We start from the raw sequence: 12,837 nt of genomic DNA on the forward strand, positions 1-12,837 counted from the left end.
CAACTAAGTATTAAGATCAGTCAAACATTAGCAAGTCTGAAATGTGGCTCAGCACCATAGAAACACAAGTGACAGCTAGTGATATCTAGACTACCCACCAAAGATCAAAATTGCAGTTACAGATATAATTTAGTATTGAAATTACTTACCCATATGGATCTTCACAGGTAAGTTTTCAGCCCCACTGACACTTAGGCAGTACTTTCTTTTTGAAAGTGGAGCTCTAATGGTAGTAAGGAAATCTAGGATATCTGTACTGCTTTGCTAATGAGCCATAATGACAGGTGCTTTTTTCTAAAACCCCTTAAAATTGCTCTATAGAACACAAATAGTGCAAAGAGAGAGACCCCGTCTTGTATATGATGGGGTCATGTTTATAATCATGTTAATCAGAGGGCCTTTTTGGACTACAGGGACCACACGTGTAGATTCCAGTATCCCTATTACCAGTTAACTTTGGCGCTCCATTTCTCCAACCAATTGAGAGCTAGGCAAAGAACAAATCTTAGGCAACAAAGCACGGTGGAGCACCATCACTGCTACATGCACCAGAAATACACACAGATCACAGCACCTCCTGATAAATGTTTTTTATGCTATGGGAAGTATGAAAGATAGTGGTGAAAAATTAAATGAGACAATAAAGGGAGCTATGAAAATCTCATCTTTGTTTACATAATAAGAATAGAGAAAGCTGAGTTTCCCCAAAAGCAAAGATTTCTTTTATCACACAGAGTAAAGACAAATGTCTCTTGGAGTGTGCCTATTGCTTCCCACACGCGCCCCCCCCCCCCCCCCCCCCCCCGTATTCCTTTAAAATGACAAAATGTACTTCTCTCCACTTGAACTGGAAAAACATTAACCTTAGGCAGCTGCTGTTATATTTAAATTTGATCCAACCAAGACTAACATGTTTACCAGACCAGAAAGGTAGGACAGAAAACATTTTTCAAGCATCCAGAAAAATTCCCAGCCAAACTTAAAAGCTACTTTGATAATACACTTCTAAGAATAAAAAGATCCAATAGAACTCTTCTTGAATAATAATTAAAAAAAAATACTTAAAAGAACACAGAGGAAAAAACCCCCAACTACATGCCTTGAAAATTAAGGAAATAGAAAGTCAAAGTTCCACTTTTTTAAAACAAACACTGAGTATACAGAAATGTAATTTTCACTTGGCAAACATTCGGCAGGCCATAACCCCTAACTAGAAGCACCCAGTGACTGGATAAATTTTGGATGCCTTTGGTGTGCAACACTGCCCACATAGTTTTTTATGCACAAGAAAAACACAGTTATTAATACCCTGTCTCTCAGTGCAGCCAAAGGCTCACTGTCCTCAGCACGTCATGGAACAGCCAACTCATGACTCTAGACAAAGCTCTTTGGTTAATACCATGAAGAGATGGAAACATCTGGAAAAAACTCACAGCATCTGATGTTCTGCCACTACCTTAAACTTTGCCCAGGTATTACTATGCCTTCCCTAACTACAGAGTGCGATTCTGTAGCACTGGAGAGAGAAGAAACCCCCAATACCTATACCTTCAAATTCAGCATCTGCCTGTCTTCAGCTGTAACATGCAGAATGACCTGAAGCCATGCAATTTTTTATGTTGGTCCAAATGTACCATTAGAGCAGGGGTCCTCAAACTTTTTAAGCAGGGGGCCGGCACGTGGATGAAGTGGCAGGAGGTCATCTGCGGCTGCTTGGTTTCCCCCCCCCAACCTCCAGCGGGGGGGTCTGTAAATACCGGGGGCCAGACTGAAGACCCTGGGGGCCGTATCCGGCCCGTGGGCCATAGTTTGAGGACTCCTTCATTAGAGAGTTAAGCCCAGTGCCTCACTGGTTTCTGTAACCTTTCTCACAGGCTGTGAAATTATTAATGCTTTCACTTTCGCAAATTTTCTTTTGCAACTCACACTGATGGGAGCTTTAACTATTGAACCTACATAGAGCTACAATGGGGAGGGCATGTCTAATGAAAAAGAAAGTAAGAAAATGAAGTGCTCCCCAACTACTTTAACTTCTTGACAATGTGTCCTATACAGAAGGTATAGGTAGTTTCTTGGTCTTGGCCATACTACCTTTGAACATTGTATTTTTTTTCATCCCCAATTCTTCAAGATGTGAAAAATGCTTTAATTAATTACAACTCTCTCACTTTTCTACAATATACATCCTCTCTCTCCACCGCTTTGTATGTTTCAGCAGCGTAAAAAGCATGATCAGAATCTGTCTACAGCTTTAAAGGAACTGTCCAAAATAAGAAATATAAGCTATGAGCTTGTTTCCCTTAACAGTTATCTTTGTAAATGCAGACAGTAACAGATTTGTATAGATAGTGAAAACAATGACAGTTCATTTGAGTGCTATCTAATACATTTTTTTCCATGAAAGAATGAAGATACTGTGACAGATTGTGCCCGATACCTTTATCTTAATAATAAAGTTTTCTTGTTTTAAAAAACACAAAACAACAAGAAATCCCAATTCACCTGGAGAAATGCAAACTTAATCTCTTCTCTAGCCTAAAAAGTTTGATAACTCCCCTACCAGATAAATTTGCTTTCTGTGCTGGTCAGAATTCTCTTGCTAAACATCCTGTTAGATGCTATCTCTGCCTTGCGAGTCCAGTGATCAACCAAACCTATAAAGGAGCTAAAACTTTGATTTACTTCTTCAAAATGTAGAAATTGAGGAACACATCTAAAACCTTAATTGCAACTCATTTGGAACTTAGATAACAATACAATAGTACTAAATACCATCCAACAGAAGGGAAACAGCCTAACAGTTTTATAACATTTCATTTTATGTTTAATCATGCCAGGAAAGGCATTTCCCTTTTGGCTAATGTTTCACTCATTCATGTTGCCTTTTGACTAATTAATATCAAGAATAAAAGCAGTCTTCAGATACTTAGATAAATCTATTGTGCTTTTTTCCAGACAAGATTCTGAGCAGCGATGAAAAGCCATTTGTGAAGACAACACATACCTCCGGCTCTCCAATGGGCGTCCATCACTAGAGATGCTTCGGGGGATGTTGGCTGCTCGTTCTGGGGGTGGCATTTTCCCTTCTCCTTTCCCAGATCCAATCCTAGATGTTACTGGACTTTGTATTTGGGATGGTACCTGAGCCACATGAGGTCCCTGTCCTTTGCTTGCATTTCGCTGCCATTTGTTATTATTTCTGAAGGGAAATTTAAATTCATACGGCATTCCTTCATTCACTTTGTATTCCATCACTGGCATACGGTAGTTTTCTGAAGAACTCCTGGAAACGAAGAAATTTAACATGCTGCTATAAAAACCTAAATTAAATATATCCTGTTCACAAGAGTAGAAAAATGAAGACAGAAACTGAATTAATTCTATGACACAGTAAATGTAAGATTTTGGTTTTTAGACACATATTTAACAGATTTTAGAATCATAGAATTGTTTAGGTTGGGAAAGACCTTTGTAAGATCAGAGTCCAACCATCAACCTACCACTGTCAAGTCTACCACTGTGGTCCCTAAGTACCATACCTACACACCTTTTAAATCCCTCTCCAGGAATGCTGACTCAACCACTTCCCTGGGCAGCCTGTTCCAATGCTTTATCACCCTTTCAGTGAAGAAATGTTTCCTAATACCCAATCTAAACCTCCCCTGTCTCAACTTGAGGCCTTTGCCTTTTGTCCTATCGCCTGTTACTTGGGAGAAGAGACTGACCCCCACCTCACTACAGCCTCCTTTCAGGTAGTTGCAGAGAGCTATAAGGTCTCTCCTGAGGCTCCTTTTCTCCAGGCTAAACAACCCCAGTTCCCTCAGCAGCTCCTCACAAGACTTGTGCTCCAGACCCTTCACCAGCTCCGTTGCCCTTCTCTGGACACGCTCCAGCACCTCAATGTCCCTCTTGCCGTGAGGGGCCCAAAACTCAACACAGTGTTTGAGGTGCAGCCCCACCAGTGCCCAGTACAGGGGGACAATCACTCCCCTTGCCCTGCTGGCCACACTGCTTTGGACACAAGCCAGGATGCTGTTGGGTTCTTGGCCACCTGGGCACACTGCTGGCCCACGTTCAGCCGGCCGTCAGCCAGCACCCCCAGGCCCTTTTCCCCCAGGCACTTTCCAGCCGCTCTGCCCCCAGCCCGTAGCGCTGTGTGGGGCTGCTGTGACCCACGTGCAGGACCCGGCACTGAGCCTTGTTGAACCTGGTACAACCGGCCTCGGCCCACGGGTCCAGCCTGCCCGGATGCCCCTGCAGAGCCTGCCTGCCCTCCAGCAGGTCAACACTCCCCCCAGCTCGGTGTCGCCTGCAAACTGGCTGAGGGTGCACTCGATCCCCTCGTCCAGATCGTCGATAAAGATACTAAACAGAGCTGGCCCCAGCACTGAGCCCTGGGGAACACCACTTGTGACCGGGCACCAGCTGGGTGTAACTCCATCCACCACCACTCCTTGGGCCCGGCCGTCCAGCAGCTTTTAACCCAGCGCAGGGTGCACCCGTCCAAGCCGTGAGCAGCCAGTGTCTCCAGGGAAAGCTGTGGGAGATGGTGCCAAAGGCTTTCCTAAGGTCCAGGCAGACAACACCCACAGCCTTTCCCTCATCCACTGGGCAGGTCATCTTGTCACAGAAGGAGATCAGGTTCATCAGGCAGGACCTGCCTTTCCTAAACCCACGCTGGCTGGGCCTGACCCCCTGGTTGTCCTGCATGTGCTGTGTGATGGCGCTCAGGATGACCTGCTCCACAACCTTCCCCGGCACTGAGGTCAGGCTGTGACAGGCCTGTAGTTCCCCGGATCCTCCTTCCTGCCCTTCTTGTAGATGGGTGTCACACTGGCTGACCTCCAGGCTGCTGGGACCTCCCCAGTTAGCCCAGACTGCTGATAAATGATGGAGAGCGGCTTGGTGAGCTCCTCTGCCAGCTCTCCCAGTACCCTTGGGTGGATCCCGTCCGGCCCCATAGACTTGTCTGTGTCCAAGGGGAGCAGCAGGTCCCCAACCGTTTCCTCCTGGACTGTGGGGGCTTCATTCTGCCCCTCGTCCCTGCCTTCCAGCTCAGGAGCTGGGTACCCAGAGAATGTACTTATAGAAACATTTTTTATTCTCTTTTACAGCAGCAGCCAGATTAACTTCTAGTTGGGCTTTGGCCCTTCTAATTTTCTCTCTGCATCACCTTGTGACATCCTTACAGCCCTCCAGAGTTGCCTGCCCCTTCCTCCAGAGATGGTAAGCTCTCCTTGTTTCCCGAGTTCCAGCCAAAGCTCTCTGTTGAGCCAGGCCGGTCACCTTTCGGCACATGGGGACAGCCTGCCCCTGCCCCTTTAAGACTCCCTTCATGAGGAATGCCCAGCCTTCCTGGACCCGTGGCCCTTCAGGACTGCCTCCCAGGGGACTCTGTCAGCCAGGGTCCTCAACAGGCCACACTCGGCCCTCTGCAAGTCCAAGGTAACAGTTCTGCTGACCCCCTCCTTACTTCTCCAAGAATTGAAATCTATCATTTCATGATTGCTATGCCCAAGATGGCCTCCAACCACCACATCACCCACAAGTCATTCTCTGCTCACAAACAGCAGGTGCAGCGGGGCATCTCCCCTGGCTGGCTCACTGACCAGCTGTGTCAGGACATTATCTTCCACACACTCCAGGAACCTCCTGGATCGCTTCCTCTCCACTGTATTGTGTTTCCAGCAGACAAGTTGATGTCCCCCACAAGAACAAGGGCTAGTGACTTGAGATTTCTCCCAGTTGCTTGTAGAATGCTTTGTCTGCCTCTTCATCGTGGTTGGGTGGTCTATAACAGACTCCCACCATGGTATCTGCCTTGTTGGCTCTTCCCCCGATTCTTACCCATAAACACTCAACCCTACTGTCACCACCATTAAGCTCTAGACAATCAAAGCACTCCCTGACATACAGAGCTACCCCACCACCTCACCTTCCTTGCCCATCCCTTCTGAAGATTTTATAGCCACCCACTGCAGCACTTCAGTTGTGCAAGTTGATACTCTTCAACTGATTACTGCGTTATAAAAGCTAAAACATCTGCTAGATGAGTATCTTCCCTTTCCTAATTAAAAAAAAAAAAAAGCGCCACGGGTTTTGAAACTTCCCTGCACCCAGACAAGTAGGACCTGAAATGTTTGTTGCTTTTGAAATAAATCTCTCTGCTGCATCAACAGCCATGAAAAGACCAGATTCCCATGAAATAATGCATTACACTTCATTTTCAAACATCTTTGGCTTTAGAGTACCTCAGCTGGTAAATTTGCATATTATGAAAACAAACCACTGGCTAAAAATTGCAGAGGCCAATCCCAAAAGATGCCCATTGCTTCCTGAGGATGTACAGTAGCAGGACAGCAGAAAAACTAGAGTAAAACAGGACATCAGCTAATGCAGTCCACAGAAGATCCAGCACAAACTTCTGTATACATTCAAAATGAGAGATTTAGAAAGCAGATGTGACCTTCAGCTTTGCTGAGGATAATTTTGGTATTTCTCTTGACAAATGTATATGCTTCTAAGTGATTATTTTATTGCGATTACTTTGTTTACCTACACACATCATTATCCTGCAGGGACAGGATGGAAAAGAAGGAAATGGGAAGGAAAAATAAGCAATCAGTGCAAAATTTTTTACTTTAGCTCTTCCCTAAGTATCTCTTCCCAGCTACAATACAAAACAGCTTGTTATCCAGCTATACCAACGTTAGCAAGTTGTGCAGTCTAATAGGAACAGACAAAGTGAAACAGTCAGTGTTGAGGTCTTGCTGTCCACAATACACACATTTTGTGGTTTGACTTTGGCATACTCTCTAGTCTTGACCTGCAAATTAAACTAGTAGAAGGCACAAGGTGTGCTTTTGAAGCACACATAGTTCAGCTTCATGTAAATAGAAATGTTTGTGTGCTCCCGGCCACTATGTGATGTGAACCACTGCATGGTAGATGGGGATGATCAGGAGATTTGTTTTTGAAGTCCACTCACAACCTAACTAACATCTTGATACCCTTCTTTTTTGTTTTCATACTTTATGTCTCTGCCATTCTTTCCCTAGAGATTACATACTTCAGTAATTCAGGTTTCCCCTCTATTTTTGCAGATATAGCTACAGTTTTAAAAAGCAAGAATACACAATTTCCTCTTGCTGCTTTGTCCTTAACTTCAGGGTCAGTAATCACTCCACTAAATGAGTTCAGCGGCAACGTTTTAATGACCATCTTCTAATAGAGATACAGCCATAACAAAGCCTGCCTCTGTGTAGGGCATTAGATTTTCAATCAGGGTGTTTGGATATATTTTTGTATGTGCTACTGACCTTGCACATTGCCTGCTGGCAAGTCATCTCATCTAACCGCAGCCCTGCTCTCCCTTCAACTTCATGTCAATCAATTTTTATTAGGACAGCGATTGCTTCTCATATGAATGTTCTATACCAAACAGAACTGATCTTCAATTTAGTTATGATCGGTAGAAGTTACTGTAGTAGAAATACTAAATGACCTCCAGAAGACGTAAGAGATGGACTTCAGTTTTGGAAAACTGATTGCCCAAGAGAGAAATTGCTTTGTGCCGATTTAAGTCAACTATCTAGTAATGTATATAGGATAGCTACAAATTCAGGACAGTTCCTAAACCTTGATGATTCTGGACACAGCAAGCAGGATAAAGAGTTGCTTTATGAAATTTTATAACCAGACAATAACACACCATGAACATTTGTTCACTAGAAAACAACAAAACTCACTGATGCTGAGTATAGTATTTCAAAAAGTGCAGTAATTTCTCCTCCCACTATGGGTTTGGATACACTAAAGTTAAGTCTGCTTTTGGCTGTCCTTAATTTAGTTCAGAATAACAGGATCTGTGCTTTCCACACAGATTTTTCTGCTCTAATCCTTTTGCTATGATTGCAGCTGAACTCTCCATTTGCTTGGGCTGCTAAATACTGTACAAAAGCTTCCCAAATACCTTACAGGGGACCTTATGCCACTGCTTATTTTAATCCCTGACATGTATTCAATTTTCCACTGACAACTAAGGGACAAATAAAACTCCCTTTCTCTCTGCTCCTGTTTTACTACCAGTTACAAAAGGAGTTAATATGGCTCACAGTAGAAACAAACACGGATTCTCCTTTTATGCAAGTACAAGGTCTTTGCTGGGAGACATAATTTCACGTAATAAATATGCATTGAAGTTTAGCCCCAACCATAAGATTTAGCATCTACCCCTACAGAGATACTGCCTGATTAGAAAACAGCACTGCAAAAAACTCAGTCTCTCACTGCAAGGAATACCGAATACACTGAACTTTGATAACTGTACTTGCTGCTTCTTGGCAAATCAGCATAAGCCTTGAGCTAGCCTGCAGGCAAATTTAGTCTATTAAAGATCATTCAATTTTAATCGTATAGCATTTACAAGATATTAATACAGGATGCCAGCAACATGGGAATCAGATTTAGTGATGTGGCTAAATGCTACAGACAACTGCAGAGAGTTCAGATGGGAGCAATAAAAATTATAAAAAGCTTTAGTGCAAGTTCAGGAAAAACGCAGGGATGTAATGCCCAGTTTAGAAAAAAAAAAAAGCACATATTACCGCTTATTTCTGATCAAGCAGCATTTTAAAGCCATGAAAGCAATAATACAGCTGACAAGCCTTAGGCTTAACATGGCTGGGAACTGAGCAAGATGCAGCAGGATCTACTGCCGAGTAAAGAAGGACTACAATTTGCAGCAATTTCTCTGGACAGATTCATATCTTTGATAAACTCTCATCATTTACAGCCTTACTTATTTGTGAAAGTGGAAGAACTTAAGTCTATTCGCAGCTTTCAAGAATTACATCCATGGACATTGCAAACTACCAACAAATGGTAAAGCAGGGAGGGAAATGTACAATTAATTTTGATGCATCATAAATGCACAAATGTCAACAAAAAGTTGTTTGGTTTCCATGTTAAATTCCATGGAATTTAAAGGATATGTGAGGTTCTTCACATATTTTATTAATTCATGGTAATGGAGGGGCCTGGAGTCCGAGTACAGGCCGTTTTTCCTGCACTTCTCTTTCAGCTTACAACACTGGATGCTACGTTACAATTATACCATGGTTTCCGGAGGTTAACACTTAGTCTGTGGTCTTTCCTTCCCCGCAACCCCACAAATCAAGATATAGTTCAGACCAAATGTAGCTATTACACAATACCTGCGTGGTGTGCAGTCCTCATACGGAGGGACAATGACGACCTTCACTGTTACTGATGTTCTCAGAAGATCAATCATTTGCTCATGGCTCAGAGTGGCTACAGCCACCTTGCAGATTTCTACCAGCCGGCTGCCTTGTCGCAGTCCTGCCTGCCATGCATAGCCATAGGGCTCAACATCTGCCACAATGCCTTCATAGTTTACGTGGAAACCAAGCTGACCTAGACCATTCCTACGCAGAGTCATCTCCACTGTTTCACAGCCCTTAGTCACAAGCTGCAAATTGAAATGAAGATAGAAATTAATGCACACAGAAACCTTCAGTGCTAATAAAGTTTTAAGGTGTCTGTTTTTGTATAATCAACCAACTCCCAAGACAATGGTGGGACACGATCAAGGAATACATAACACAGTCCTGAATAAGTAATCAGCTGAAATTTGTCTGTCATTCAAACTAGTATTTTCAGTAGAGAGTGGTTCTGCCTTGAAATTTTTACTGAAACAGGAATTTTAGAAGATACATGGCAACAAACAACAGAAAAACACATGGGAGTTACACAAGCACCTCCACTTTCTCTTTTACACTTCAGTAACCAACCAACCATTCTACAATTTTAGCTGTTTCAGTAGACTGCAGGATTACTTTCAGTCAGAATGTGGTGGCATGCAGCAACTGTCAAATCATCTATGTACCATGAGCATGAATAACGTTAAGAATAATTTAACAGAGCCTGGTTTTCCCTTTTTCCTGGTCATTACAAAACTACAGTTGTGAAATTACAGGAACGAGTGAAACATAACACATTGTTTCACAACTTAATTGGGTAAGAAATGAGCATGGACAGATGCTTTATCGACAGACACCATGATTCACTGCATTTTTAGTTTATCACATACATTCAGAGAATATCTGAAGGTTGCAACAGGGACTGGGACTGCACCCTGCTGGCAACATAATAAGTCAGTGTGAAAGATATTGCAGCTTCATTTGAAACAAGATACAACAAGCCTATAAAACAGAGAAAGGGAAGGAAAACAAGGAAAAGAAAAAAGGTGACATTTCTGTATTTACTGTGTGGGAGCAATTTACGCATCTGAAGGGCCTGCTCTTTTTTTTTTAATACATTGAGACTTCATTGACACACACACAACCAGCTGAGGTTGGCTGATATCTGATAAAAATAAAAGCAATATTGGATTTTGAGAAACAAAAGCAGGAAAGTCCTTATAAATTTCATGACAAACAGAACAGTTTTAGGGATCCCAAGCATTACTTAAACTGAAGTCTTATTTGGCAGCAGGGCAAGAGCAGAAAGCAAAGGGGAACTGAACAAGAGAACACATTCTAACCTCCAGTCTTTTGACGATCTCTTTGATGTCATCAACGTTGCTGATGAAGCTCTCCAAAGAAACACATTCACCCCTCTCGTAGAATACTTTTATATTTGTGTCTGTTGAAGTCCACCCTATCACATCGCGACAGGAGCAATTGAATACCACGCTTTTCGTGTCCTGTTCAATGAGGACTACAAACTCATTAGAGATGCCTAGGAGACAGTCTATTTCCATACCCTTGCTGTAGTCTTTTGCATGGACACTCCATACAATAGCACCAGAACTATAGATCTCTGCTCCTGGATAAGGCTTGGACTTTTCTTTCTTTTTTGAAGCAAGTGAGATGAAGGGGAACTTGCCAGAAGGGTCAATAGGTGTGTTGGTGACATTCTTCTCTGCCAAGTCTTTCAAGTACTCTTGACGGGTCCTGGTGGCCATCGCACGAAACTTTTCTGATTTATGAGCAGCATTCTCTGCATTAATGACTTTGGCTAGTAAGAAGTCCCTGAACACATTTGATTTAGGAAACGTGACACCTTTTGGAATAGGTGGTCCAAAGGATGGTACATCTCTTGATCTTGTCACAGCAACACTAAAAGAAATAAAAGAATAAGGAAGAAGCAGAGTGTTTTGCTGTATGCAAATGCAGCGGTTTCTGAATACATAAAATAGATTTCCTTTTTTCCTTAGGCCCTCAATTTTTCTCTCCTTTTCTCACCACTATGCCTATATTTACATTTTAATGTTGCCGGCATGGAGGTTACGTCCCCCTTACTGTATAAACAGAAGGGCAGTTACTTCTGCATCTAGGCATTTTTGAGTGATCCCTGGTACCACAGCTTAAAGAGAGCTTCAAGTGACAAACCATCGTTCGAGTTTGTATGGTATGGTAACTCTGAGTTTTGTTTGGGTTTACCATAAACAGAAGATTTCTTACACATGCCATTACAAAGGCTAGCTTATTATTTAGCTACCTAAAGCTGAAAGGTTCATCTGAAAGCAATGCGATGTGTATCACCAATACTAGAAATACAACGGACACATTAAAAAGATGAAAACGAAGTCATCTCACAAGGCCAGCTTCACTGAGAGAATCACCTTCCGGTGACTGAATGCATATATACATCACACTACTGATTATGTTTTAAATTTCTCGATCAAAAACTGCACTAGCTGATATTGCATGCTAGAGTCTGCTGACTCTAAAAATGCTAGAAATAAGAAAATTCTTAGAAGTTTGGAGGCATGCATTAGAAATAGATGCCTATTTTTTTTCAGCTCTTCCTTTTAGTTTTTCCATACAGAGTGATGGACTGATAATGAGATTGCCTTAGGCAATGCTGACAAGCTTAGCTATTCTCTGGTCAATTCTCTCTTTTGATACAGATGAGAGTTGTTTAGCAACACTGAAGATTTGCCATTCCCATCTAGTATTATCCACTTGCCAGTCTGTCTGCCAAGAAGAGACTAACAATTGTACTTCAACAGTTTTGTGACAACAAAAGCTCCAACAGTTCAAATATGATTTAACACATATCTATAACTAGATCTGAAAAAGCTTTACATAATTTTGGTCAAAAATAATGGTAACTGAGTTTTATAAAGAAAAATTGGATGGAACTTGAACACACTACAAATGCATGTGGTGTTTCATTTGGAAGACTGGCTGGTATTATTTTCACACTTTGTTCTAACTTATTTGAATTCTTAAATCAGAGAAATTCCACTAAACAAACCAATAACTGAGATTGCCGCAATACTAGCAAAGCTTTTTTGGGGGGGCAGAGGTGTGTATGTTTGTGACAGAAACACCAAAAGAAAAATTAAAGTCATATAACCTTTAACCACTTCTTCTGATTTTGGGTGGTGGAGTGTTTTTGGTTTTTTGTTGGTTTGGGATTTTTTAATTATATTTTCTGACAACTGATATTGAAAGATGTCATTGACAGTCATATTTTCTTCAAATGTATGCCTATATATCTAAAAGCATGCAACAGGGGGTGCTCATGATACAACCATCTGACTCTTGATCATCTTCAGTGACCCTTGAAAGGGTCTGTTACTAAGAGAAGCCTAAGCACTAAACACAATTACTGAACGTAATGAAAAACTACCAGTGACATTTTGTTTGATTAGGTTTTCAATATCATGAATCACAGGGATAAAGAATTTAATATTTAACATATGCTAGATAAGTTTTAAAAAGTGAATGATGCCAACAGAAAAGCCAGACTTCTGAAATATTGTTTATCTTAGTTGGCAGGGAGAATCACTGGCCAAGACAGTGC

At 42.0% G+C, this 12,837-nt stretch overlaps 1 protein-coding gene across 14 annotated transcripts in view; it reads right to left on the minus strand.

Moving 5' to 3' along the window:
- SIPA1L1 (signal induced proliferation associated 1 like 1) overlaps window positions 1-12,837 on the minus strand; it is a 220,904-nt gene that overhangs the window by 37,431 nt on the left and 170,636 nt on the right. For all 14 annotated transcript variants that reach the window (XM_055715526.1, XM_055715528.1, XM_055715522.1 and 11 more), the window contains 3 exons: window positions 10,565-11,141; window positions 9,216-9,490; window positions 3,005-3,283 (listed from right to left, as the gene is read on the minus strand). In XM_055715526.1, the coding sequence (XP_055571501.1) occupies window positions 3,005-3,283; window positions 9,216-9,490; window positions 10,565-11,141 (1,131 nt within the window). The remainder of the gene's footprint in view (window positions 1-3,004; window positions 3,284-9,215; window positions 9,491-10,564; window positions 11,142-12,837) is intronic.

The sequence above is a fragment of the Falco cherrug genome, chromosome 7, assembly GCF_023634085.1.
Source record: "Falco cherrug isolate bFalChe1 chromosome 7, bFalChe1.pri, whole genome shotgun sequence".
Classification (NCBI taxonomy): Eukaryota; Metazoa; Chordata; class Aves; order Falconiformes; family Falconidae; genus Falco; species Falco cherrug.